At 56.5% G+C, this 27,886-nt stretch overlaps 2 protein-coding genes across 2 annotated transcripts in view; one reads left to right on the plus strand and one right to left on the minus strand.

Annotated features, from left to right (window-relative positions):
• Positions 1-305: 305 nt before the first annotated feature.
• Positions 306-19,174, minus strand: CSK (C-terminal Src kinase). Its single transcript, NM_001190173.2, is given in 13 exon segments — positions 306-1,224; positions 1,493-1,579; positions 1,685-1,880; positions 1,987-2,060; positions 2,507-2,597; positions 2,696-2,795; positions 2,877-2,942; positions 3,154-3,247; positions 4,030-4,249; positions 4,632-4,744; positions 4,855-4,968; positions 5,320-5,399; positions 18,492-19,174. Coding segments are annotated over 12 exon segments (1,353 nt in total). The 5' UTR covers positions 5,335-5,399; positions 18,492-19,174; the 3' UTR covers positions 306-1,041.
• Positions 18,735-27,886, plus strand: part of CYP1A1 (cytochrome P450 family 1 subfamily A member 1) — a 54,255-nt gene continuing 45,103 nt past the window's right edge. Inside the window, exons 1-2 of the mRNA XM_084966767.1 lie at positions 18,735-19,685; positions 25,124-25,579. The gene's annotated coding sequence lies outside the window, so the exon portion shown is untranslated. The remainder of the gene's footprint in view (positions 19,686-25,123; positions 25,580-27,886) is intronic.

Genomic DNA, 27,886 nt, shown 5'->3' on the forward strand with positions numbered 1-27,886 from the left:
TCCAACCCCTCTTGTGCTGAGGGCTTGAACAGTACGGCGAGAGAGGCAGCCAGGACCTCTCGGCATCACCCTGTGGATGGGCCCCAAGCCCATGACCACCCCTGGGCCAAGCCTGCGTGGCAGCAGGATGCTGGGGGAGGCGGGTGGTGAGAGTTCTCCCACGGCAGACACAGGACACTCGCTCGTGCAGCTGACACAAAGCGGCGTTACATCTCCCGGCAGTGCTCCCCACCCCGCCCCACCCACAGGGCAAGCACAGCCCCACTCACAGAGACAGGGGGATGGACAAGATGGCACGGGGATGGGGGCCGGATGGGACAGGCAGGCCCGGCGGAGGAAGCGCCGAGGCCGGGCAGCGGTGTCCTCATGGAGTGGTTTATTACGATTCCATCTCACAAGGCAGGTGGGCGGGCGGCAGCGGCACACGGACTCCAAGCCCCTGACAGACGTCTGCCTCGGGCGCATGCAAACAGTGCAACATGGTCAAGCGCAGACACCGGGCGACCGAGGCGACACGGACACGGAACACTGGATGGGGACAAGGCTGGGGCGATGGGTCCCTAGAGAGGGGCCTGGTCTCCCCAACCCTTGCGGGCAGGACAGGAAAAATAAGATTCGTACTTCTTGTAAAATGCCCATTTGCTGGGTACTTTCTTTCTCCTTATCTTGAAAAATAATAAAAAATAAACACACGGAAAAAAAAATCTCAAAAAAGGAAAGGAATAAAACTCTAAGAAGGCGAGAGGTGGGAGGCCAGGGGGAGCCTGACCACGGAAGGGGCATCACCTCCTGCTCCTCAGCCTCCTCCCTTCTTGGCCCTTGGGCGGGGCTCCCAAAGCCCCCCAGGTGGGTCCTTGAGAGAAGGTGCCAGTCCTAGGCAGGTCTCTGGGAGCCAGAGGGGGCGCAGGCTGGGACAGAGAAAAGAGGCCCACCGGCCCGCTGGGCTCAGTTCGGGTTTGGGCCCAGCGAGCTGGGGCACCAGGTCCACAATCCATCCGAGTTCAGTCCCCGCAGGCCCACGAGCTAGGCGGGGGCTGGCAGTCACAGGTGCAGCTCATGGGTTTTGATGTGCTCCAGCTGCTCACGGAGCTGCAGGAAGGAGGGCCGCGTGGCGGCGTCCAGGTGCCAGCAGTTCTTCATGACCTCGTAGACCGCAGCAGGGCAGCCGTCAGGGGCGTCCATCTTGTAGCCCTTCTCCACCCGAGGGACAACGTCCTTTAGGGGCTGTAGGCAGGTGGCTGGTATGAATCATTGCCAGGCCTGACTTCCCCCACCCCTGCCGAGGGGACCCCCTACTCAGCATTCCTCTCCAAGGGCCGCTCTAGCTTCACCTTAGATCCAGGCCCAGAGAATGGCCTGGGAGGTCCTGAGGGCAAGTCAGCAGCTTCTAGGCCTAAGGCTGGGGAGGCAGGGCTCCAGGCCAAGCCCTGGCCCTCACTCTCCCTTGCCCCGAGCCCCATGCTCAGCCCCGGCACCCCCAGCCCGCACTCACAATTCTCGGATAAGGCACTCGCCCGAAGGAGTAGATCTCCCAGAGAAGGATTCCGAAACTCCACACGTCAGACTTGGTGGAGAATTTCTGCCACGTGGATGGGAGAAGCAGTGTCAGATCCCGGGAATTGGGGGTGGGAGGGACCCAGGAACCCCACCCCCCACTGCTCAGGCCCTGGGGGAGGCCACCCACCTTCTCTCTCAGGGCCTCGGGGGCTGTCCACTTGACCGGCAGCTTGCCCGTGTCCTGGGTGCTCGAGGCCTCCTTGGTGAGGCCAAAGTCGCTGACCTTGGCCACGTTGTCCTCAGATACCAGCACGTTGCGGGCAGCCAGGTCCCGGTGCACGAAGTTGTTGCCTTCCAGGTATTCCATAGCCTCGCAGACATCTCTAGGAGAGAGCCAGCCACAGGTCCCCTCAGACAGGGGTTCCAGAGCAGGGCTGCTCCCCCACCCCCGCCCCGCCCCGCCCCGCCCCCAGGGGCTGCTTCACTCACAGCGAGAACTTGAGGAGGCAGTCTCCGCCTAGCACCGACCGACCCCGGGATCGCAGATAGTCCACCAGGCTCCCCTGGGGTGGACAGACAGACCAACAGGCCCTATAAGTCAAACCTGCCCGCCAGACCTTGGGAACAGTAGGCCTGGGGCTGGGTAACCGGTGACACTCAGTGGGCAGTGTGAAGAGGAGGTGGACAGGGGAAGGGTCAGGACATCACTTCTGAAGGAATAGCAGACGCTGTGCTCAGCAATTTTCATGCATTATTTCTTAATTCTCATAAATCTCTGAGGTAAACTTTGCTAGTGCCTCTGTTCACAGGTGAGGACCTGAGGCTTGGTCTAAGGTCATAGTGAAAAAATGATGAGCCAAGTTGAGCCTGGGTGACTTCAAAGCTCGGCTGGAGAGAAGGAGCAGGGGCCCAAGGGTGTGTGTGTGGGGGGAGGGGCTTGGGGCAGCTGGAAAGCTCGAGCCCGTGTTCAGCTCCAGGATGGGGGCTGGGTCCCAGGGAAGGCACCCACCTTGGCCATGTACTCTGTGACGATGTAGAGCCCGCCTTTCTCCTCTACGATCACGCCCAGAAGCTGTACCAGGTTGCTATGCCGAAGTTGCCTGGGGCAACATGGGGTGGTCAGAGCCTGCCGAGCCTCCCCATCACCTCCTGGCCCCCGGGGCGACCTCCCTACCCCTTCACCCCCAGTCCAACTCACGTCATAACTGAGGCTTCAGCCAGGAAGGCCTGGGCAGTGGCGTCATTCTTAATGCACTTGACGGCGACTTTGTTCCCTCGGTAGTCGCCAAGCATCACGTCTGGAGAAGAGAGTTAAGGGTTGGCCCTGGATTCCGCACAGTCCCTGGCACCTCTCAGGGCTCCCACCCTTTCTGGCTCACCTCCAAATTCCCCCTTCCCAATGGTCTGCAGCAGCTTCAGGTCCTTCATGTTCAGTGCCCAGCCACCTGGGGGGAGGGGGTGGTCAGTTGAGGGGTGGTGAAGCCAGAGAAGGGGTCACAGCAGAGGCAGACTGGACATAAAGTGGAGGACGGGTCGGGGTGGGGTGAGGGGTTCCCTGGAGGCCTCCAGAGCCTCTGGGATGGAAGTAGTGCCAGGAAGCCTGGGTGGGAGGCGGGTGGGTGGGCCAGTGAGGTCTCGGGGAGGGGTGGCACTCACTGCGAAAGAACTCATCCTGGGCCGCCACGGTGCCCTCCATGAGTTTTGGCTTGATGAGGCGGGTACAGAGTCCATCTGCATCTGAGGTGTAGTGCTGCAGAGGGCAGGGCAGGCGCTCAGGGTCCCCTGTGCAACTCCAATGGCTGCCATGCCCTGTCCTGGTCTGACCACCAGGGGGAAGCAGAGGCCAGTTCCACCCAGCCCTGCAGTTGCTTTGGGTTTGGAGGGCTTTGCGTTTCCAGCAGGGGTGAGGGAGGCCCCAGACACCTGGCCCATGTCACCACACACCGAGGTGCTGAATGGATACTGGGGTTGTTGCTACCACTCTGGGGCCTCACCAGTATCCTGAGGCAGAGGACAAGCCCTGGCTCACTCTAGATATCAGGCTCTAGTGGGCCCAGGTGCCCCCTGTCGCAGGTCAAGCCAGGCCAGCAGAGAAAAGGCGAAGGCGCCCAGTGAGTGCAGGAGGCATGTGAAGGCTGCCTGGGGCACAGATGGCCTTGGAAGATTCAGGGACATGTGGCCCTTCAAGGTGAAGGTCATGAGTATGTGCTTACACACACACACTTGGCATATAGTCTATGAGGAACTGGATGGAAGCTCATTCTGGGGTCAGAAAACTCAGATTCTAGTCCCAGCACCTCTAGTTTACAACCATGTGACCAGAGGTGGGTTCTTTAACTGCTCTGAACCTTTGTTTCCTGACCTATGAACCAGGGTGCCACCTCCCTGTGGTGGGGTCAGAGATCAACCCTGGAACACAGCAGGTGCTCTATCAGGGTGTTGCTCACAGAGGCTGCATGACGTGCCCCAGGCCACCAGTCAGAAGCAGTGGGACTGGAGCTGGAACCTGGGCCAGCCCTTGTGTCTGCTCACCTCCACCAGCTGCATGAGGTTCTCAAAGTACACCTCCTCGTCGATGCTGAGCTTGCTGGCGTGGTACATGATGCGGTAGTGCTCCACCTTGCCGTCGCAGCTCACGCACAGCGTGTAGTCCCCGGGGTAGTTGGTGCTCTCCCGCACCAGGAACAGGCCTGTCTCTGGTGGGCACAGGAGCCGCTCTGCCTGCTCCCTTGTGATCTTGCCATGGAACCAGCTATGGGAAGGCCAGGCCTGGGGTCGTGGTGGCCCGCGGGCACTGTCCCCGGTGCCCCCACCAGCCTCCTCATGCATCTGCCAGGCTCCACTTCCTGGAGGCCCTCTCCCTCCGGGTTCTTCACACGCTTCTGCAGGTGTCAGGCCCTGGGGCCCTCACCCTCTGTCTCTGACTTTCTTTCTTCAGTCCTCCTGGCTCCATCCTCCCCTTCCAGGTCCAGCACCCACGCCCTTCCCCTCGTTGCCGGAAGCCCTCACGGAATCCCAGCCCCTTGCTCTCACCTCCCTGTTCTCCTGACTCTCTTCTGGGGAAACCAGGGCTCCTGGTCCTCTTTCCTCCCCAGCCTGGGGGCCCCCAACCATCGCTCCTCGGAGGTACTCACGGCATGAGGCTGAGTTTGGTGCCTGCCTTCACGCCCTCCCGCTTTTGGACGTAGTTGGCTGGGATGATGCCCTCACGGCCCACCTTGTTCTTGGCTTTGTACCAGTTGGGGTCCTGGGTGGGGAGGAGCCCAGACACGCTCTCAGGCTCACCCACCCTTCCCTGCAGGGCAGCTGGGACCCAGAGGTGGGCGTGGAGTTTGGGGAGCTGAGGTCACTGATTACCTTGGTGACGGCCACAATGGTGAGCACGTCTCCTTTGCAGAAAGGAAGGTCCTGCTCAGCAGTGCCGTGAAAGTTGTACTTGGCAATGCATTCTGTACCGGATGGCCAGGCGGCCTGCAAGGCAGGTGACAGGTGGGCAGTGCAGCCCAGGGCAACCCCGGCCCACCTGCCCGCACACCCTCGAGATCACAGCCTCTTGGCTGGCCTGCAGGAGCCTGGGTGAGGTGCCCTTCCCCCGGAGAGCTCCGGGCATCTTCCAGCTGAGATCTCTCCACTGCCCCAGACCTGTGCTCACATCTTTAGGACCCTGCACGACCAGTGTGCCCTGGAAATCTATTGTGTTGAAAGCCAGGACTGGGGAAAAGGGGAGGGAACTGACCTGAACCCTCACTCTCTCTCCTCTCAGCACCCCCCCGTGGTGGTGGTGGGGACACGCAACTGCCTAGCCCCCCATCCCTGCAGTACCTGTATTGCCGACATCTTCTCAGAAGATCTGGCGTCCCCGTGTCACAGGAAGGCCGACCTATCACTTGGTACCATGAGAGCTGTGGGGAAAGGGGACGATTGGGGTGAGGGTGAGAGGAGATGGGTCCCTCCAAGTCACAGAGATGATGCTCTTTCCCCAAAGCTGGGACTCAGGGCAAGGGCTGTCCTCTCCAGTCTCAGCAGGTAGAAGGCTGAGGACCACCCAGGGACAAAAAGGTTCACCAACCCCGAGCCCGATGCAGTCTTACAGCCCACAGAATGACCGACCGACAGAAGCCACGGAAGCAGAGTGAGTGAGTTGCACCTGCTCCACCAGTTTCACGCAATGTTAGCTAAGTGGTCTGTGGGGGACCACAGGGCAGCTGTGAACCTGGGGAAGGTGCTCAGGACCTTGGGAAAGTCACTTGTCCTCTGTAGGCCTTTAGTTCCTTCAACTATAAACACTCGCCCAGGCAGTATCTTTGAAGGTAAATGTACGCCGACCCCAAGATCTGGTCACCCCACTTCCTGGCATACGCTCAAGAGAAAATAGGGCAGGCGTCGCTGAGGCAGGCACGGGAGCACACACAGCAGCAGGGTCTGTAACAAACCTCATACTGGGAGCCGCCCAGTCGCCCATCAGGAGCGAGCTGGATAAACTGTGTACATTCACAGAACAGAATACTGTACAACGGGGAACGTGAATAAACTACAGCTATGAAACAACACTGATGCATTTCTAAATAGCGTGTGAAATACCAAAATGCCATGTGATTCCATTTGTATAAAGTTCAAAATCAGGGGATTTCCCAGTGCAGGATGGTGACTGCCCTTGGAGGGGGCAGTGACTGGAAGGGGGAGAAGCAAGTCCAACTCTGTGGCAATTCGCTGAGCTGGGCCCTTGTGACTGATGTACTTTTTGTGTATGTTTACTTCAGTAAAGCAGACTCCCCCCAGATAGCTCTCCACGCCCCGAGATCAGCAAGCCAACCCTATCCTGCACACACTCTGTGGCCCATGCTCAGAGCTCCCTCTATGAGCATCATCACCCAAACACAGCCCAGAACCCCCGTGGACCTGGCTCAGGAAGCAGGGGCGCTGGGGATACTGCTCTCTGTACAGATGAGGAAACTGAGTTGGACAGGGGTAGTGACTGCACCATGGTCACAGTATGTTAGAGAAAAAGCTCCTCCATGGGCCTTGTCCCCAGGCTCACTTGCAGGATGGACAAGGTCTGGGGTCGGGCGGACACAAACGTTACCTCCTGCCCCAGGCCAGGCGTGGGGAGAAGACATTTGAGTACCTGTACCCAGGGGTGTGAGGTGAGGGAGGAGTGCAGAGTTTAGGTGGGCTTCCTGGAGGAGGGAGCGCTGGAGCTGAGCCCTGAAGGTTGGAGAGCTTAGAAAGGCAGAGGTGGGCTGGAGAAGGTGCCCCAGGCTGGAAGCCCACGGTGAGGAGGGTGGGAAACAGATCCTGACCAATGAAGCCCCTGTCAGTCCACTGCAGGCGACTGTGTGGACTGGGTCTGCCTGGCACAAACCTGGCAGGGAGGCGGGGGCTTCAGATGCCAACATGAGGAAGCAGGGCTTGCTTCTGAGGGCCACAGGGCCTGGGGGCCTCAGCGGGGGCATGTGTGGTCTTGGAGACCAGAAGGAGCCGGGGAGAACTGCCACCGCTTTCAGGCTTCACTCCTGGTTCTACATAACTCAGGCAAATGACTCAACCCTTCTGAGCCTCAGATCCCTCACCCCAAAGGGGAGGACCGGAATCTCCTGCACGCAGGCTGTGGAGGAAGGGGAGTGAGCCCCAGACCTGGAAGTGTCCACTGTAGGGCCGGGCCATCACTACCATCCCACGAGGAATAAAGGGCTTCCCTTTCTCCTAGGACACAGAGCGCTTCCTGTGCCTCAGCTGGTCCGTCAACCTCTGCCATCTGGACAGGGAGACAGGGGTCCCTATGCCAAGTATACATTGACACGGCTGCGTAGCAAGCAGCCCTGGGCTCTGAGGACCACGTGTGGGAGCCATGAGATCTCTTACTCCCATTTAATAGAAATGGTAACAGGCTTGTGAGGTTTGAACAACTTGCCCCTAGTCACAGAGCTAGTTAGGGATGACAGTCCAGAACTTGAACTGGGGGTCTCTCTGTGGTTGGCTGGGACCCCCAAATTCAGCCCCTTCTGAATAGGGGCCCTGGTGGCTCTCTACATCCCCACACCTCCTCTCCTGCACAAGGCTCGCCGCCATGGGGGGTGGGAGGGCGCGGAGGCTGAGGCACTGTTAGTCACCCTCCCAGCTGTCAGTTTGCAAACACTCCTTTCTTGGCCTGCAGCTGCTGCTGCTGCCTCCCCACCGATTTGATGATAATAATAAAAATAATAACAGCCCCTGTTTGCTGAGCACTTATTCTGTGCCAGGCCCTGTCCTTGGCACATTATGGCTCATCAAATCCTCTAACAAGTGGAAGAGGGGCTATTATTATCCCCATTTTACAGATGAGGATCTCAAGCCAAGCCGAGAGGCAAGGCGGCCCTGCCTGGAGCTACACCTCCGGTGGGTGTCCTGACCCACGCAGGTGTCAGACACCTGTGCCAGGAGCCAGCCCTGGTGCCTCCCCACCCATGTGCCCACGCCATGCCTGCAGGGGCTGCCGGGGGGCAAACTGGCCTAGAAAAGAGTGCCAAGGAGGAGGCAGAAGCGAGCGGTGCTCAAGAGGAAGGGGCAGGCCCAGCCATGTGAGGGTGGGCTTCCTTCAGGGGCAGGTTTTGAGGATGACATGTCTAGAAAGGAGAGGGAGGAGCTAACCTCTCCTCTTTGCTCTACTGGCTGGGACTTTAGGATCTGGTTTCCACATCTGTTCAGTGGGTTGGTGATAACCCTGCAGGGCTGGTGAGAGACCTGCCTTCTTTAGACAGAAATCCCGCCAGTGGGAGCTGCGGATCCTCCCTGAAAGCGCCTCCCTGGCAAAGCCACGAGGCCAAGATGGCCCCTTCCTTATAGTTCTAAGGGTCCAGCTAGGCCATCCCCCTCCAGGTCAGAGGCCAAGAGTCAGAGTGGCTGGGAGGGGCTACTGCAAACCTGGGCCTCTGGTCCAGCCTTGGTCAGGCACAGAGAGCCCTTCCAGGGTTACATGAACCTGGTTTCAGGCCACTTTCTGGAAGAAGTGCAGGAACTGTGTCTTGGGAGTCAGGGGCTCTGTATCTGGTTCCTGGCTCTGCCACCAACTTGCTATGTGACCTTGGGAAAGTCCCTTGGCCTTTCTGGGACTCACTGGCTCTCTAACACCCGAGCCAGACCCGTTTCTCACCTGCTGCTCCTAGGACATGGGCGCCTCAGCCTCCTCCCTGCCTTGGCATTCCCTTTCCACTTCCTCCCGGGAGGTCCTCTGCCCAAGGAACTTCCACTCAACCTTGGCAGCTGCACACACGTGTGCCTCAAAGAACACAGTAGGACAGTCCCTATAGTACTGTTTGTAGTAGCAAGAGTTTGGGAGACAACCTTTATGCCATTAATAAGGGACCAAGTAAATCCATGACCAGACATCCCAACAAGGGAACACCGCAACTCCAGCAGTGATGAGCCAGGATAGGTGTGAGAGAGGACCCCCATCTCCATGAGAGAGTAAGCAGAAATGGCAAAAAACGAGCTCAAGTCAAGACAGAAATGCTGCTGGGGGAAACAAGATGCAGCATCCACGTATCACCCTCCAGATTAATCAGAGAGGAAAAGGCACCTCCACAATACAGAGATGTTGCAGACACCTCGCTCACCAAGTCATCGAATTAAGCATCACCAATACTGAGAGGGGCACACTAAGTGCTCTTCCCCCCGCACTGAGGGCACAGCATCCTCTGTGCCATGGTCCTGTAGAGCTGCTTCAGCCGACTCCAAACAGGACGACACAAGCAGACAGAGCCCAAACAACCAGCCTGGACTCCCAAGTCAGTGTCATAAAAGATAAAACAAACAAAGGCTGGGGAATGTTCTGGATTAAATAGGACACTAAAGAAACACAACACGACAACAAAATGGTAATTATGTGAGATGAAGGATGTGTTAAGTAATCTTATTGTGGTAATCATTTCACAATACACGCGCATATCAAATCATCACTTAGTACACCTTAAACTCACAGGATGTTAAATAGCAATTATATCTCAATAAAGCTGGAAAAGAAAGAAGACACATGACAACAAGATTCAATGAGTGATCCAGAATCAGAGGGAAAAAATAGCTATAAAGATCATTTGGGGACAATGGGGAAAATGAAAATGTTAGATAATATTATGGAATTAATGTTAATTTTCTTTTTTTTTTCTTTTGCCATTTCTTTGGCCGCTCCCACGGCATATGGAGGTTCCCAGGCTAGGGGTCAAATCGGAGCTGTAGCCACCGGCCTACGCCAGAGCCACAGCAACACGGGATCCGAGCCGCATCTGCAACCTACACCACAGCTCACAGCAACGCCAGATCGTTAACCCACTGAGCAAGGGCAGGGAACGAACCTGCAACTTCATGGTTCCTAGTCGGATTCGTTAACCATTGCGCCAAGACGGGAACTCCCCAAATGTTAATTTTTTAAATGTGATCACAGTGCTGTGATTATGTAAGAGATCCAAGCTAACGTACTTAGGAGAGAAAGGTACCCAGGCCCGTAGCTAACACTCAAACAAATCTGCAAAACAATACGTGTACATATGTGTGCATATATATATATATATAAGACAGGGAAAGCAAAAGAGCAAAATGTTAAGAATTGGTGAATCTGGGTAGAGTACATTCACTATACTATCATTTCAGCTTTTCGGTAGGTTTGAAATACTCAAAGTAAAAGACTGAAAGAAAAAAGCAGAGAGAAGGACATTATCCATGGTATATCGCAAATTATTATTTATTTTTATTTATTTATTTATTTATTTATTCATTATCTTTTCTAGGGCCGCACCCGCGGCATATGGAGGTTTACAGGCTAGGGGTCCAATCGGAGCTGTAGCTGCCAGTCTATGCCACAGCTACAGTAACGCAGAATCCCAGCCGTGTCTGCGACCTACACCACAGCTCACAGCAAGGACAGATCCTTAACCCACTGAGCAAGGCCAGGGATGGAACCTGCATCCCTATGGATGCTGGTCAGGTTCATTAACCGCTAAGCCACAACGTGAACTCCACAAATTATTATTTTTTAAAAAGATGTACCATTTTCCCCTGACCTCAGACATGCAGACTATCTCTTTTCTTTCTTTTTTTTTTTTTTGTTCCCGGGCCAAGGATCAAACTCGTGCCACAGCAGTGACAATGTCAGATCCTTAACCCACTGAGCCACGAGGGAACTCCTACAGATTATTTCTGAAAGATCGAAGAAACTGATAATAGGTTGCTTCTGGGAATGGGAAGGAGGAGTAAGTATCAAATTCAAGGGAAACTTACTTTTTATTGTACATTTGCTATTTTGTTCTTTTGACTTTTATTTTTTTAACCACATGTACCTATTAACTTCCCCCTAAAAATAGGATTAGTAAGAAAATAAGTAACGTTTTGAAAACCACATGTGCCAGGAACCTTCCATGGTCCCCTGGCTGTGGTGGCTGCTCTGGGCCTCCCTGGCCTCTCACAGCTCTTGCTCCAGTGTTCTCACTGACCCTGCATGGAAGCCCTGCAGGAAGAAGGCTGGGGCTGACTCATGTCCCGGCAGGGACTGGGCCCAAAGTGGCTGCTCAGTGAGTGAGCCTGAATGAATGAATGAACCAACAAACGACAAGGGAAGCTGGGCTGCTCATGCTGAGGTCCCATAACTGCCAGGACTATATTTAACCCCACAGGGACAGCAGCTGCCACCCCACCCCCACAGGGCTGGAGCACAGGGGGCTTTCACTCTGACTTCCTGCCCCAAACCCTGCTCCCAGCAGCCCTTGTGCTGGGGTCCCGGGAACAGGCTGGGCATTGTGCCCAAGCGCTGAGGTCAGTGGCCGCAGCTTCAGGCAGGCCTTTCTTGGGAACCCAGGCTGGCAGGGAGGGGGAGCCCATGAACTCCAAGGCTGCCCTCTCCCTGCCTTGGGGCAGCTGCACACCCCCAGAGCCAAGCGTGTGCTGAGGGCCACAGTAGGTCAAAGGGCTCCCACCCTGCCCCCCACACCAAAACTCCACTGCCTAATGGGGCGTGGGAGCCTTCAGTAGCTGTTTACACCCAGCTAAAAATACCCACTGAAAAGGGAAGTGCACAAGAGACCTGGGGGGACTCAGGGCCATGGCCCCCAGAGACTCTGCTCCTGCCACAGGACCCAGCTGGAGCCTCTGTGGGGCAGGGGCAGCCCCGGGAGGTAACAGGCAGGTTCACCTTGCCCTCTCATTCTTTCAGCTGTTGTTTCAGAAGCCTCCCTGGGCAACGTTCAGTCCCATGTGTGGGAAGCCAGGATGGATGGCGGGGACAGGGTCCAGGAGGTCCTGCTCTTGAAACCCCAAGAATGCTTCTCAATGTCTCTCCCCCGTGCTGGCCTGAGGCCCCCAACCCAATGCATCCTTGCTGATGCCCTCTGGCTACCAGGTGGTCAATCACGGCCAGGTCAGTGCCTCAGTAGATGGGAAAGACGGAGGTGGGGAGGGGGGACAGGGACAGGGGCCACTGGGGAAGGCTTCCAGGAAGAGGGGGAGGGGAGCTGGAACTGAGGACTGCAGGTGGAAGTGACTAGATCAGGCCAGGATTAGGATTTCAAATTATGGTACAGAGAATTAATTATGGCTGAGGAAGGTTCAAGGTGGGGGTCCACAGAGGCTTTGAACCCAGCCAGCCCGGAAGTTTCTGACAGGTCTTGGGACAGACTCAAGCAGAACTGAGTTTCCGCCTGGGCACGCCCCTCTGAAAGGGCAGTGCACCTGAGGAGGGCGGGGCCCGCCAGCAGCTGAGCTGGTTTGGCAGCAGTAAAATCAGCCGCTCCTCTGGTTCTGCAAGGGGCACCCAGGCTGTGTGACGCCTCTAGCCCCACACCAGGCCATGGGCTGGAAGGTTCCCACTGAGCCAGACGGGTGGTCCCGGAGCCCTTATCAGACCTGCTACACAGATGTCTCAGGGTCGGGCAGCTACAGAATCGGGCACAAGACCCTTGCAGAAGGCTGAAGCTCCCTGGGGGTCAGAGGAGAGGGCAGGAAGGAGGGTCCCACCTTGGCTCCAGTGTTTGCTGCCCAACCCCCACCTCTAGGGTTCCCCCAGCCTTCAGCACCCCTGCCCTAAGGGGAGGGGTGAGCTGAATGGCTGAAAAATGCTAAAAACTAAACGAGAGCAACTCACTGGCTCTTCCTGCCCCCAATGGCTCAGTGGGACCGGAAATCTCGTCTAGCGGTTTGGCGGGGCTGGGCCGCAGCTAGAGGAGGCTAATGGGGAGCCTCCTCCCCCAGGCACTTCTGCGGCTAGAGGCTGACACTCCTGGCCCAGAAAGGCTTCTAAGCTTCTAATTACCGCTCAAGAGCCTAATTACCTACATGCACTGGGCAGTGGGGACTCTAGGCCTCCCCAGAGCCCTAACCCAGGCCTCGGTTCTGCCGCCCCCCGCCCCAAGTACACGCTATGGTCTTTGCATCTTCATTTGCCCACATTTACATACAGCCTGTCAGCACTGACCTTCAATGAACCCTTAAAAACCAGAGTGTCCTTGTCCCTCACCCCAAAGTCTCCTAGCCACCTTACAGGTGGGGCCCAGAGGCCAGGGAACTATCCAGAACTTTGGCCCCCTGATTCCTGGTCTCCCCATCTCAGAACCAGGACCCACAAAACACACAGCTAGGGCGGCCCAACTCAAAGCACATTCAGCCTAGCTCCCCAGAAGAGGGAAAAGAGGTGTTACCAGTACCCTCCCCCCACAGGGTAGACTGTGCAAACGAGAGCATGGGAGTGAGCGCCTACTGACCCAATGCCGCCTGAGTTACTTAATCCTCAAAACTCCCCTCAGGTACTACTGTTGATCTGCTTGACAGAGGAGGAACCAGGCTGAGGAGAGTCACCCAGCTCCAAGGGGCAGAGCAAGGGTTTGAGTTCAAATTCTGTCTGAACTTGGATGGGAGAAAGCCCTCCACCCTCTCCTTAGGCAGGACAGATGACACCCTAAAAAGGGACAGTTAGGCGAAGGAGGGTGGCTGAGGGGACCTGTGCCCAGAGACCGGCCTCCTGCTCTGGGAAGTGTGGGTTACATCTGTGCCATACCCTGCCTGGCAGAGAGGCCAAGAGTTTATCCAGGGCCACACAGCAGCTAGAGAAGCCAGCAGCCCTAGAGCAGGTAGATACTCCAAGCAAGGATCTCTGCCCCTACCCTCCCTCTTTCTCAAATGCTTCTCGATGTTCATGGCCCTTCCCCTCCAGGAAGCCCTCCAGGCTGCTCCAGCCTACGCAGATCCCCAGCTTCTGAGCTCCTACCAGCCCTGCCAGGAAGTTGGAACCACAGGCCTCCCCTGACTAACTCCTCTGACTCTGGTCTCCTCTACTGGCCAGCAGTGGAGCTCTCAGGGTTCCTTCTTCCCCGCTCCCCTCCAGTCTCCCTGCAGTGTGGACAGCACAGGCTACAGCCAGCCAGGCCTGGGTGAGGACCAGGGGCCGGGCTGAGAAGCAGCCGCCAGGGTGTGCAGGCGTCAGATGATACCCAGGTTTTCACCCACCCACAAGGCTTCCAACTGCAGAGAGCAGGACCGACAGAGGGGGTGCCAGGCCGCCTCTCTTCTGCTTCTTGGGGGCCCAGACCACGGAAAGGGGGGGAGGCGGAGGGAAGCTGCGGTTGGAGGCCCAGCCCTACTGAGGCGTACAGAGCTGGTGTGTGATGAGAAGCTATGCTCATCACAGTACCTCAAAACCAGGAAGAGAAACTGAGCAGGCAGAAAGGCGAGCCAGGCTGCGTGGGGCCCTCAGGGCCCTGGGGGCCTGCCAAGGGGAGCTACTGGACAGTCACTGGACAAACCACCTCTCCTCCCAGGCCTCAGCTTCCCTATGGGAAAAACGGGATTCTCTGCCTGGTCCTTCCAGTCTGCCCTGACTGGGACGGGCTGGGGCCTGCCTGATACGAGACCACCCCCCACTAGTGGAGTACTCCTGATCCCGCAGTGGGCTCTGGACTCTCCCGGGAAGCGGGGTCAGCCCCCTGAAGCCAGCCTCGCCCAGTCTGCTTCTCCCCTCAGCCACGCAGGGAGCACACTAGCTCTTCCTTCACCAGCTCTTTATTTTTAGGTCTGAATTTGACTTTAATCATTACTTAGCGGATTCTATTTCCAGCCCTTGGATGAAGGGACCCAGAGGAGTGGAGGAAGGGAGGCAGTGCTCCCTGCCTGGCGTGGGGGGTGGCCTGCTCCTCCACCCATCCTGTCCCCAACCAAGGAGGGGGGCACTGAGAAACACCCAAAGGGCTCACCCCAGCCAGGCCAGCATCTTGGAGAGGACCACACCCTGTGACCTCATCCAAGCCCAAGCTGTGGGACAGGAGGGCAGTTGTAATGCCCACTTCCCCTGTGCCAAGACCAGGGAAGAGGGAGAAACTCCAAAGGCAAAAGTCTGGCTGCTGGAATCCAATGTCATGCACCTGGGAGCCCTCTGCATTGAATGGACCGCTTCAGGGAGGACCCTTTCCTAAGTTAGTCCTGAGCCATACCAGGATCACCTGGGGTTATGGACTCCTAGGCCCTGGGAGTGCCAGGCTGAGACTGGCTTCCTCCTACTGTCCACGGGCTGGCCCTAGTAGGGCACTGGTCCCCACAGAAGCAGAACAAGAGGAAGCGAGTGACGTCACAGCAGTACACACTCAGGTTAAACCTGAGGAACACCGGCCAAAGGGAAGGACGCTAACACACAAGCCTTCCCCCGTGATTTGGGGACTACCCATGTTCTCCTCCACCTCCCAGGGGCGAGGGTCTAGAATCTCTGCCTCCTCCCTCCCAGATGCTGGGAAGGGCAAGACCATGAGGCTGGCATGGCTGTCCCTTGCTTGGGGCGCAAGACGCCTGGGTCCCTTGTCCAAGACTCAGTTTTCCCAGGGAAAGCTGGCCTCTATTTGCACTGGGGAAACAGGGCTGGCCCAGGATGGCTGAAGCTGGTGGACAGGAGGCATCTGGACCCTCAGAGAAGAGGCCTTGTCTGTGCATCTCTGATGCTGGAGGAACAGAAGGAAAATGGGTAGGTCCAGGGCCCAGAAGCCAACCAGCAGCCCATCTTCCACATGGTGATGGGGGCGGGGCAGGGCAGGGAGGCAGGGAGGTGGGACAGCACACTGGCCTGAGTAGCCCAGAACCTCAGGGACATGGGGTTTCAGAAGGACTCCCCAGGCAGAGACCCCCCCCCTCCGCTAAGTGAGCCATCAGCCAACCCTGTCCCAGGCGTTTTCGGCACATGCAGAGGTAGCCTACGGTGGGCACTGGGTCAACAATGCGTCTAGTGGTGGCCAGGGGCTGCACCAGGGACCTTCTAGTACCTTGGTTAGTTAGTTAGTGTCTGCACATGCTCCCCTGAGGTATGTATCACCGCCCCAGCTCAGAGGATGACCTATCCAAGGTCCCTCTGCCCTGGCCTAAATAGCATGGCTGGGCCTGGAATCACGTTGGCTGGGTACCAAGTTGCCCCTCTCTCCAGTACCCTGGGGCCTGGAGTAACAATAACCACAACAGCAACAGATGGGAAACAACAATGCACAGGCTTGGTAAGAGGGTTGGGTGAAGCTGCTGTGGCAGAGCAGTTTGGGATGCTCTGTAGTTTTCTAGAGATTAAGTTACATGGACCATGTAGCCACAAGAGAAAATGCCCAGATACGGTATTAAATGAAAAAAGGTGTGATGGCTGGCACACAGGCCTAAATGACAACAGCAATGAGGGGAAAAAAGATAAGGAAAAGGAGGCGGGGAGTGCCACGATAATAACAGTCACGGCGCCGGTGAAGAAACAGTGGGTGAATTTTCTGTTTTCTAAATTTTCTGTAGTGCTGTTTTGTTACTTTCTAAATTAAGAAAACTAATACTACATACCGACATATGCAGTGTTCTCGCAACGAGCTCAGATTCATTTCCCTGGGGCCTGCCTGCCCCTCAGCTCTGGCCTGGTGTCTGGGACATCTATGAAAGGAGGGCCTTTCCAGCTTGGGACAGCACCTCAGCACATGAGGCTCCCTCCTTAATTTCTCTTGCCCAGACCCCAAACCTTTGGAGTGTCTCTCTGGGACCATGAGCCAAGGTTTCAAAATCCCCCAAGAGCTGGAGCCCAGAACTGGACCCAAGCTGTCCTGCCCGCTCAGGCTTGTGGGGGCAGCCACGTCACTCTGCAGGCCCTGGTCCTCTGTTTCTGTCTCTGCCTGCAGTCTGGTCTGCTCTGGGGTGGCTCAACCCCTTGGGGCCTGGTGTCCCCTGCAGTGGTGCTGGGGACCATCTTCTGGTCCTTCTCTGTCCCAGACCCCCGACGCAGAGAGAAGAGCAAGGAGGAAGGCACCAAGGTGGCCAGATAAAAAGGGAATCCCTGCACATATGTTTGCCAGAAGACAGACCCCTAGTTTCTACAAGGGCCTCGGGACCCCAGGCTGCACTCAACAGTTGGTATAAAGGCACCCAATGATGTCAGGCTTCAGCCCCAGACCCTCAGGCTGGAAAGGAAGTTAGGGTTGGGTGAGGGGAGCCTCACCGGCCCACCACATCTGTATCCCCTCCACCATGCATGTCAGGGCAACCGGAAACAACTCTAAATCAAGGGCAGAGGCCTAAGCAAGACAAAACTGCCAGATGCCCCGAGGGGCCCCAGATATGGCTCAGTATCCTCCAGGGAACCTCCCACACTTCCAGGAGCCAGAGGATGCTGCCACAGTCCCAATCTTCTTCCTGCTGCCTTCACCCTGTTCCTGCGGGGCCCCACCGAGAAAGACATTGGGACCATCAGGGTGTGGGGAGCTTGGAAGAGACCCCCTGGGTGTGCTCGCTCTGACAATGCTCCTATGCCAAGGCTATACGAGGCTTGCTCCCTGTGGACACAGGGCTCTCACATTCTGCATCCAGATCCATTCATGCTCCTATACCAGCTGGGCCAAAGGGTCAGGAATGACGATCAGGCTGTTTCAGCTCAGCACCAGGGCTACACCCCACGGGTGCCCCCGCATGCCACTTCCCGTCAGTAAGACCCAGCCTCAAGCACCAGAGGGAAATCCCATGGGCAGTGCTGATTCGGTCTGAGCCCAGACCCAGGCAGAACCGTCACCGGAAGCCCTCTCCCTCCTCTCTAGCCCTCTGCAGGGGAGCACGTGCTCACCCCACAAGGTCCCATGGGCCAGGCTGGGGGCTTATGGCCCCAGTGGGTAAAGGCTTATGCCTGGTTTCCCTGTACCCATAGCAGTCCAGGTGTTGTGGGGTGGTGGTGGGAGGGGATGGATGACGGAGGGACAGACAGCCTAACTCTGCCAAAGGCCTGGGATAGCAACTTCCCCCTTTGAGCCTCAGCCCCCCAGCCTACAAAATGGGAGGGGAGGTGAACCCTTAGTTAAGCTCCAAGGATCTGGTAGCTGGACACACCCCTTCCTGACAACTGGCCTGGCCTCCAACGAGCCTGGGAGAACAGAAAGGGCTGACCAGGACGCTAGGAGGTGGGGACCCACCTCCTAATGCCCAGTGTCACCTCCACCGAGGCCAGAGGCCCTGCCTAGTTTCCCACCCAAGGGTCAGATGTCCCTGGGCTTAGGCCTGGCCTTCTAAAAGTCCGAAGATGATAAGCTCAACCTCTGGCAGGCTCAAGGGAGGCGGCTGGACCCTGGGCCTCCGCAGAGGGAATGAAGGAGGGGTCAGAACCAGGCAGGCCAAAAAACCTGCAGGCCTGCAGGGAGGCCCTGGGCAGGGAATGGCAAACAGCCCATTCTCCTGGGCTCTGGTCCACGCTGACCCCTTCCCCTCCGCTCCAGCCAGCCCCAATACGGGGAAAGGACAGACTCCGGGTGGCCTGAGACAAGTCTGAGGGGCTGGGAGGGCAGTACCTCCCTCGTGAGCCCCCCTCCCAGACGGGCTGACAGTGACTCCCGGGAGATTTCGAACCCGGGAAGGAGGGGGTAAGGGAGTGGGGGATGGGTGTGGACGCCACGGCAGCTGCAACAGAAGCAACAGAAGCGGGACGTACAACCTCCACCCGTCTTCCCCTTGGGAAGCACTCGGACGCCCACCTCCTTCAGGGCCTGCCAGACACTCACCTTTTTCGGGGCACTGCGGTCCGGGCCACCTCGCTGCGGGCAGCATCAGCGGCCTGCGGGACGGTCCATGCGGCCAGCCGAGAAGGGAGGGGCGCAGGGGTCCCCGGGGGGTGCGGTACAAAGAGGTCTGGGTGCGAAAGGAGGGGGAGGAAGGACGGCCAGACAGAGGCAGGGGGATGGCTGCGCGGCCCGGGTCGGGGAGGGAAGAAAGGCGGGGGAAGGGGGGCGGGAGGGACTCAGGGGGAGGAAACAATGTAGCCGGTGAGGCCCCGGCAGAGTTCCGCTTCCAAACGCCGACACCAAGGCTCGATCTGGGGACGTCGCGCCGGCTGCCCCGGGCTGCCCCGGACGCTGGCTCGGGGGCCGCAGGGTCTCTCCACGTTCCACGCCCCGGAGACTCCTGCGGCCAGAGGCTGCCTGGAGCGGGAGGGACGGCTGGCCGGGGGATAGCCCCGACGGCGGCGCTGCCGGGCGATGGCCCAGCTCGGACCCCACCCCGGCAGGACCTCCGGACAGGGTGCGGGGTGGGGCGGGAGCGAGAGGGCGGCGGCGGTCTCAGCGGCGGCGGTCTCAGCGGCGGCGGCCAAGCTCGGCTCGCCCTGGGCTCCGCTGGGAGGAAGCTCGCAGGCCTGGCGAGAGGAAGCGCGGCCCCGGATCCTCCGCCCGCGGCAGCGCGCCTGCGCGAGGGAGCCAGCCGGGAGCACGGCGGGGCGTGGGCTGGCGGGAGGACAGCGCCCTCTGTCGGGATCCCGGGGCACTGCGGGGGGTGTGTCCGCGCCCAAGCCCTGCCCCCACCTGCCCGCCCGCGTCGAAGGCTTCAGAAGGTCCCTCACTGAGGGCCGAACAGTCCGCCTTGGAGCAAACGCCAAAACTTCCCTGGGGAACAGCTCTCCCTATGCAGAAGCGACCTCCTTCTTCTCGTATCTTTTTGTGGAGAATGGGTCTCGCTCGCAGCAGCATTCATTCATTCATAGGTGTTTCCTGGCGCTGATGTTGCGACAGGCCCTGTAATGAAGACCGCTTCATTACTGCCAAGGAGTTCCCAGAACTGGCAGGCCAGCAGACAAGCGCTAAGAAATAATTGATAAAAGTGAAGAAGTGTGTACAGGTCCACAAGAAGCAGAAAAGAGGGAAGGGTAATGGGCAATCTTCATAAAGCTGGGACCCCAGGCAGAAGGAACAGCATGGACAAAGGTAGGGAGAGGTGAGAGCCATTTGGTGGCTCTGGGAACTGTAAATAGCTCAGTATGGCTGCAGTTTGCAGTGTGGGTCCAGGAGAGTCCTGGGAGATGGCGTCCCCGACAGCCGCGGAGACAAAAGAGATCCAAAAAGACTGATGGGACTTTTCTTGGACTTTGTTTTCGAAAAGCCTGGCAGCAATGAGGAAGTTGTCAGTAGCTATGTGACCTTGGGAAAGTTACTTAACCTCTCTGGGCTCTAGTTTACCAAACAGGGAAAGTGACAGCACCAACTTCTTAAGGTTTTGTGGGGAGGAAATGAGTTAATACATTTAAAGAGCTTAGCATGCAGTGGCAGGCACATGGTCAGTCCTTAGCCAAGTATTGCCTGTTATTATATATTACAGTTAACAGGATGTCATCTGCTCTGAGCTACAGGAGCTGATGTGCATGTGGGGGGGGGGGGAGCATACAGTTTTGGGGGCAGGGCAGTGATGGTGGAAAGACCAGAGACTCCAGTGTAGGTGGGGGTGGGGGGGCACTATCCTAGGGACTGGGCCCTGAAGGAAGAGTCTGGTTTGGGTGGGCAGAGGGGAGGGGCATACTGTGGTGGGGGAAATGAGGTGTACTTGCAAAGTCTTGAAATTCAAAATAAGTGAGGGGCTAGGGACTGAGAGGGACAGTAAAGGGCCCTGTGGGAGAGTGAGCTGAATGTGCAGTGTGGCTGTACATTGCACAGAGAGGAGTTGGGTTTGCCTCCCGAGACAGACCACAGAATGGCCCTCCGACCCAGTGCACCCCTGGGCCAGCTTTCCAGTACGGAGCCAGCCCTTCAAGGAGTGAAGCAGTAGTCCCACCCCTGCCCTTAGGAGACATCCACTAAGTCTCAGAGATGGCTGTGGTGTGATGGGGAAAAGTATGAATTTGGAGTTCAAATCATAAAGTTAAATCTCAGTGGGGCCGCTTCCCAGCTGTGTGACCTTGGGCTAGTTACTTAACGTCTCTGAGCTCAGTTTCCTCCTCTGTAAGATCAAGCTCAAAAAGGCACCTCTTTCACAAGAGATGGTGCAGATCTAGCAAGATAACGGCCTAGGGGTGAGGGAGGTGGGGAGGGCGCTCAGCTTGGCTGGTTTCCCTTTCTTTCCTCTGAGGTCAAGATGGAATGATAAATTGGGACCGGATGGGGCCACCTCTCAGGCTGAAGGGAAGGCCTTCAGTGGCTTTGCAAAGACTTCTGGAAGTGCGAAGTTGACATCTCCCCTCCCTTGACTGAATCAGCTGGCAAAATGAGAAAGGGCTGTGGGGATTTGGGGAAAATGCTCTAATCCCTGTTCCAGTTTTGTCACCAGCCCATCTTTCGTTACCCTCAAGCACATTTGACTTTTTCCCCTGAGTTTGCTGCGGTCTGAGTATGAACTTTGGAGTCAAACAGACTTGTATTTGCATCCTGGCTCCACCTCTTCACAGCAGAGTGAAATAAACTTGTTAACGTCCTGAACCCCAGGCACAGGAGAAATCAATAAAGGGCCTTGCCCCACAGAGCTCTCCTCTAGTGGAGGAGCCAATTAACTTCCAACCTTATCACCACTCATTCCTTCATTCCCGCAAATACTGAGCGCCTGCAAAATGCTCTGCACTATTCTGGATGCGGGAGATGAAAACTACCCTGGTTCTTGTCCAGTGGGGTAAATAGGTAAGCAGGGCAATTAGACAGTGTGGGATGAGGGCCATGAAAGTCTGATGGAGGAGAGAGCACTGCAGGAGACGGGCCCAGAGAGCCCACAGTTTACAGGACAGCTGGAAAGACGGAGGTGACAGGATCAGAGGAGCAGGGGAGCGCAGCATGAGAGGAAGCTGGCCCAAGCTGCTCGGGTGTTGTGGACCAGGAGTTTTATCAGAAAAGTTTGGATTGTTGGAGTTCCTGTCGTGGCTAAGTGGTTAGCGAATCCGACTAGGAACCATGAGGTTGAGGGTTCGATCCCTGGCCTCGCTCAGTGGGTTAAGGATCCGGCGTTGCCGTGAGCTGTGGTGTAGGTTGCAGATGCGGCTTGGATCCCGAGTTGCTGTGGCTCTGGCATAGGCCAGTGGCTACAGCTCCAATTAGACCCCTAGCCTGGGAATCTCCATAGGCCGCAGGAGCGGCCCTAGAAAAGACAAAAAAGAAAAAAAGAAAAGTTTGGATTGTTATCATAGGAGCAATGGGGAGATGTTGAAGGATGTTAAGCCGGGGAGTGACACCACTGAGCAAAGACCAGTGGGGACGCTTTGCATAACCTGTCCAGTGATGATGGGCATGGGCCCTGGTGGACAAAGGAGAGCCACGCAACGCTCAGCGAGGGGTTGTTTGGGAGGAGGGAGGCCCCAGAAGAAAGCGGGCCTGATTCTCAGGGACCAGGGAAACACCTGGGGAAGTGCTGGTGCTCTTTGCTGAGGTAGGGAGGACATGGGAGAGGGGCAGGCTGGGGGTAACAAGCAGGAGGTGGCTTTTGGATGAGCTGAGTTTAAGATGCCTGTTCCATAGGATGATGCCAAGTGGGTGTCTGGAGCCATGTTTTACAGACAAGGCCACTGAGGCTCGAACCTAAAGAACTTCCCTAGGGAGTTCCCTTCATGTCTCAGTGGTTAAAGAAAGCGACTAGGATCCATGAGGATGTGTGTTTGATCCCTGGCCTCGCTCAGCGGGCTAAGGATCCGGCGTTGCTGTGAGCTGTGGTGTAGGTCGCAGACGTAGCTTGGATCCCGCGTTGCTGTGGCTGTGGCATAGGCTGGCAGCTAGAGCTCCAATTGGACCCTGCCTGGGAAACTCCAAGTGCCTTGGGTGTGGCCCTAAAAAAAAAAAAAAAAAAAGACAAGGAACTTTCCTAGAGTCCCATTCCAGGGCTATGGTTTGGTCAGAGGACTTCCAAAGCCTGAGGCACCAAAGTTCCTTCCCTCTCAGGGACTCTAGGAAAGGAAATCAGCAGAGAAGCGTCCTCGGGTTTTAGGACAGGGGAGGAAATTTAACAAGAGCCCCCTCCCTGCCAGGTCGGCTACTTGTCCCCTTCTTGGGAGAATGGAGATGAGAGGAAGGGCTGAAGATGCCTGGATGTGAGGAATGGGCCTCAGGACTCCTGGCTGCATTTGATGACACAAGGCAACTGCACTAGCTCGATGATGCAAAAGTTGGGTTGATTACCAGAAATCTGGAGCTTAAGCATATTATGTATGGACTGAGCTCTGCTCCCAGGGTCCTCAGGGAAGGGAAGGGCCTCTCCTTCTCCCCGCCCCCCCACTGTCTCCTCCCCTCCCCCAGCCTCTTTGCCCTGAGATGGCAGTTTAGAGAAGCTGGTGTGAAATAGTTTGAAACTCAGATCCTCTGGGCGGTCCCCCAGGGCAGAAAACAGGAAGCCAAGATTAAAGGCAGATTTCCAGCAAAGTCCCCTTCTACTTCCTGCAGAGCAGGTGCTCAGGCTGAGCTGACTGTGAGCAGCTTCCCTTGCTCTCAGCACCTCTGGTTGGCTCTTCAGAGGCTGGCTCTCCTGCTATAGGAGCTCATCTTTGGCCTTGTCATCACTCTCCCCACCTGAGAGCTCCTGCTGCTCCTGCTGGAGGGGGGGAAATTTAGGGAAACAAGCATCCCCCAGAAAGAGGCTAGGGAGGGTGGAAGGAGCCGTCACTGGGGAAGAGGCATCAACAGGAAACAGCACCTGGGGACACTTGGACGGCAGTGAGACCAGGTGGAAAGGGTTTGGGATCACTTGGGCCTGGTGTAAATGCCACTTCCTTGTGGAAGTCTCACTGACCTGTGGGGATGGGTGGAGGCAGGGAGGCAGTGCAAAGAAGGGCTTTAGGGAGACTGGACCAATGCTGGGGCAGAGTCCTGGGGAGGCAGCTTGTGACCACAGTGGCCCCTGCCATCTCAAGGCCAGCTGGCCAAGCTGATAGCCACAGCTGCTGAAGGCTCTGGGAACCAAGGACCAGGACGGCCCTCCCTTGTGACCTCTTCCCCTTCCTGAGCTGCAGGAGCGCTGGCTTCCGTGGGCTCCATCAAGGCAAGAAGCTGTGCCTGCCTCATGCAGAGGCAAAGCCTCAGCCTTCCAGATAAGCCCTGTGTTTTCCTAAGAAGCCTGAGCCCCCCTGCCTCCCTCTTACAAAGCTGCCCTGGGAGTAAGCCCTGCCCACCTGAATCTAGGGGCATCACACATTGAACCCATCCCTCCCTGGTTGGCTGACTTTATCATGAGGACAAGGCTGACCCAGGTTCTAGGGACAGACTGGCTCCTGACTTGGGGCAGATGCTCCCCATTTAGGCCTCACTTTCCCCTCCTATGTACTGAAGGGTTCATCTGGTGATTTGCGTGCGGCTCTGACTCCTTGTGCACAAGTGGAGCCTGGGCATGGGGAGGGTGGGCGGCTGCTAACTGCCTCCAATTTCTGTCCCCCTGGGACCAGGGAACTACATCTACTGAGCACCTACTATGTGACTGATACTTTTTTTTTTGGCTGTGCCCACAGCCTGTGGAAGTTCCTGGGCCAGGTATTGAACCCGTGCCACAGCAGTGACCCAAGCCATTGCAGTGATGTTGCTGGATCCTTAACCTGCTGTGCCACAGCAGGAACTTCCTGATACATAATTATTGTTACTGATGATGATAGCTGGGCACTTACTGTGCACAAGCTTTTTATTGTTAGATGAAGGTCTACTCTCTTTACCACACCACTTTGCTGCAAGTGGATTTCCTAGGAAGCTTGTTTGCTTGTTTCCACCATGATGGTGGCAGACGTCTTGGTGGTGATGGTTTGGTGGCTTTTTGGCTTTAGGGGTGTTAGTGGTGGTGCTGAGGCTGTTGGGAGCTGGAGGGCCTCCCCACCCACATCACTGGGGGTAAGTGGCTGGTCCCCTGACCTCAAAGGTCATGGGTCTGGGCTCCCCAACTTGGAATCTCTCTCAAGTGGGTAGGTACAGAGACAAGTTCATGACACAAATTGGTGGTCAAGGAACCTGGGATCCCTGCAACTTGTCTTGGAGCCTTCCTCCTGGCACATCTCTTCTTGGTCTGTCTTCTTAGTATATTCTCTCTGGTGGAGATACTGATGTTAAATGGGGAGCTGAGATATACCAGGAACGACGGGCAGGTGTGATGCTGGTGCAGCACAGAGAAGCCCTCCTGACCTGAGTGCTCAGACTGCGGGAGGAGAGATGCCTGGGAGGCAGGCAGAGCCCGTGATGGGAGCAGGGGTTGAGCTTTGGGAGAAGTGGCAATAGGCCAGGAAGGGCTGAGGTGCAGGGCATGGGGGGCAGGGCCCCGCACCTGCAGGGCTTCCTGTATCCAGTGGAGTCTTTGGACTTCCTCCTCAGGGCAGAGGGACCCTGCTCTTAGAGGGTTTTACCGCTGTCTCAGCTGTGTATTTGCATTTTTAAAAGATCACTTCTGCTTGTGGGTGGAGAATTGACAGGTTTTTTTTGTCTTCCAGGAAGCTGCAATGGAGTTCCCATCGTGGCTCAGCGGAAATGAATCTGACCAGCATCCATGAGGACATGGCTTTGATCCCTGGCCTCGCTTAGTGGGTTAAGGATCTGGCATTGTGGTGAGCTGTGGTGTAGGTCACAGACGCAGCTCAGATCTGGAGTTGCTGTGGCTGTGGCATAGGCCAGTGGCTACAGCTCTTATTTGACCCCTAGCCTGGGAACTTTCATGTGCCACAGGTGCAGTTCTAAAAAAAAAAAAAAAAAAAAAAATAGGGCATTTTCTAAATCCCCATGCTGGATCACTCCTCTCTGCTGTGCCCTGTGTGGGCCCTCACCTCAGCTTTGCAGTACTGACCACCTGCTTTGTGTGGGTTTCCTGGTCTGCCACTGGAGGCTGAAACCCCGTGCTAAGAAGTGGTTAAATGAATGAGTGACATGAATTCCAATGAATAATAATATCAGTAAGTAACACTACTCTAAGGCTTACAATATGCCAGGCACTGTCCTAGGCACTTTACATGTCTTAACTGTCATTTAATCTTCGCCACCCCGTTTAACAGGTAGGTATTATTCTCCCCATTTTGCAGAGGAGAAAACTGAGGGGATTCCATGAAGGAGCTCTATCACCAGACCCTGGGTAGGGAAGGGAGATTTCAGGATGCCATTGTATCATTCTTACCCAATTTATTTTAACAGCTTCTGGGTTAGAGACTGGCCTGGCCTCATTCCTGCCCAGCTGTGTGACCTTAAGCAAAAGTCACCTAACTTCTGATGCTGAAAAGTTAATCACTTAGCACAGTGTTTTGGCCCAAGGCTCACTTGCACTCACTGGCAGTGAGATGAATATGTTTTCTCTGACTCCTGAAATAGGCTCTCCCCTGCTGTCCTCTGAGTGTTCAGTCCAGCTTCCTGAGGCTTTTTTCTATTCCTGAGCCTGCAGTTTCACGATGGCTCATGAGCTGTAGCCCTCCTCCATCCATTCACAAATGTGGAGGGTGTGTTTACTATTTTCCAGGCACTGGAGTCCTTGGGGCTGGGTAGGACCAGAACTTCCGTGGTTCTTTGTACCCCGAGTCCTGGGCTCACAAAGCCTCTTACAGGTTGATGCTGCCCTCTCAGGGCTGCCCAGAGACCCTCACCTGCCAGGTGTTTGTCTTTTTATTTTATTTTTATTTTTTGCTTTTCAGGGCTGAACTCGTGGCATATGGAGGTTCCCAGCCTAGGGATGGAATCGGAGCTGTAGCCTCTGGCCTATGCTATAGCCACAGCAACTAGCCAGATTCGAGCAGTGTCTCTGACCTACACTGCAGCTCATGGCAACGCTGGATCCTTTAACCCACTGAGAGAGGCCAGGGATTGAAGCTGCATCCTCATGGGTGCTAGTCAGATTCACCACCAAGTCAGGCTGGACCAACCTCCACCCAGACCCAGGCTCAGCCTCACAAATTGGAGGCCTAGTTGGTGTTATTCTGACTCTCTCATGGGGACTGTGTGGGGGAAAGCACGGTGGGGTTCTGGGTTGGAAACTTGCTGTAGGACGGGGACAGGCGGGGGGAAGGAGCAGAGGTTTGCCTGGCTTGGGCTGCAAAGGGAGAACAGCTGGGTGCTGTCGAGCCTCAGGCCAAGCTTCTGCAAATCACATGCAAAGCCTCTTGCCCAGGAGTATCTGTGAATAAGCCTGTGTATCCCTCGCTGAGATCTGTGGAGCTTTTGGAAGATTGTGGGGAGCTGGGCTGGGAGGAGACCCTACCTGAGCTGAGGAGGTTCTAGAAACTCCGTGAGTCAGGAACGGGGCCTGGAGGGCTCTTGTCAGGGGGCTCCAGGGGACCTGGAGGGAAACCTCCCTTCCCTTTGGTTTTTAAGCCCCCCTCAGAATTTAGTTCTGAAGAGTGGGTGTCTGGGTGGGGAGTTTTGGGGCTGTCTCTCCATGGGGTGCACAGAACCTGTAATAGTAATTGTGTGTGTGTGTGTGTTTCATTTTTGGCCGCATATGGAGCCTCTGGGCCAGGGATCAGATCTGAGCTACAGTCTTGACCTAAGCCACAGCCATGGCAACACCGGGTCCTTAACCCACTGTGCTGGGCCAGGGATCAAATCTGCGTCCCAGCGCTCCCAAGATGCACCTGATCCTGTTGCACCACAGCTGGAGCTCCAGTAATTGTGTGTTGAGTGAATTAGTGAGCAACTGAATTCTCCTTGGGGTCTCTGGCTGCCATTCCTGCCACAGGTCTCAGGGTTCCCATCCCAAGGAGAAGGCCCTTGTCTGCCCCCCTGTTGTCCTCCCTCCCAGCCCATTTTAGACCCCTCCCGTTAACCGCTGGGTCTCCAGGAGTGCTCTCCTGTCGTAGAGGTAGCCTCCTGGAGGTCTGGATCACATGTCTCTCCAGCTAAAGCCAGTTCTGGTTGTAGAGCTGGTCCTCTTACCCCCAGACTCTTCTCCCTACTCCTGGGGCCATGCAACTCCAATTTCAGGCACACAAAGTGCAGCCAGTCCCCCGCCATGTGACCAGTCAGCAGTGAGGGAGGCAGCCTCAGAGGAAAGGCAGGCCTGCCTGAGTCTGGGAGCCCGGGTCCTAGGTGCTTGATGTAGACAGGGACCTAGCCTGGGGGGCGTTGAAGGAGTGAATGATGGAGGTGGGAGTGGTAGGGCCAAAGCTTGGGAGGAGCTGGTTGCTTCCATAACCTTGTGGTGCAGAGAGAATGTGAGGCTTCAAGTCAGCTAGGGAGAGGGTGTGCAACAGAGGGAAGCAGAGCCACAAATGCTAGGG

Source organism: Sus scrofa, chromosome 7 (assembly GCF_054392235.1).
Source record: "Sus scrofa isolate SSC_HxYL_T2T_F1_AM1 chromosome 7, Sscrofa_HxYL_maternal_Yorkshire_Landrace_v2.0, whole genome shotgun sequence".
NCBI lineage: Eukaryota > Metazoa > Chordata > Mammalia > Artiodactyla > Suidae > Sus > Sus scrofa.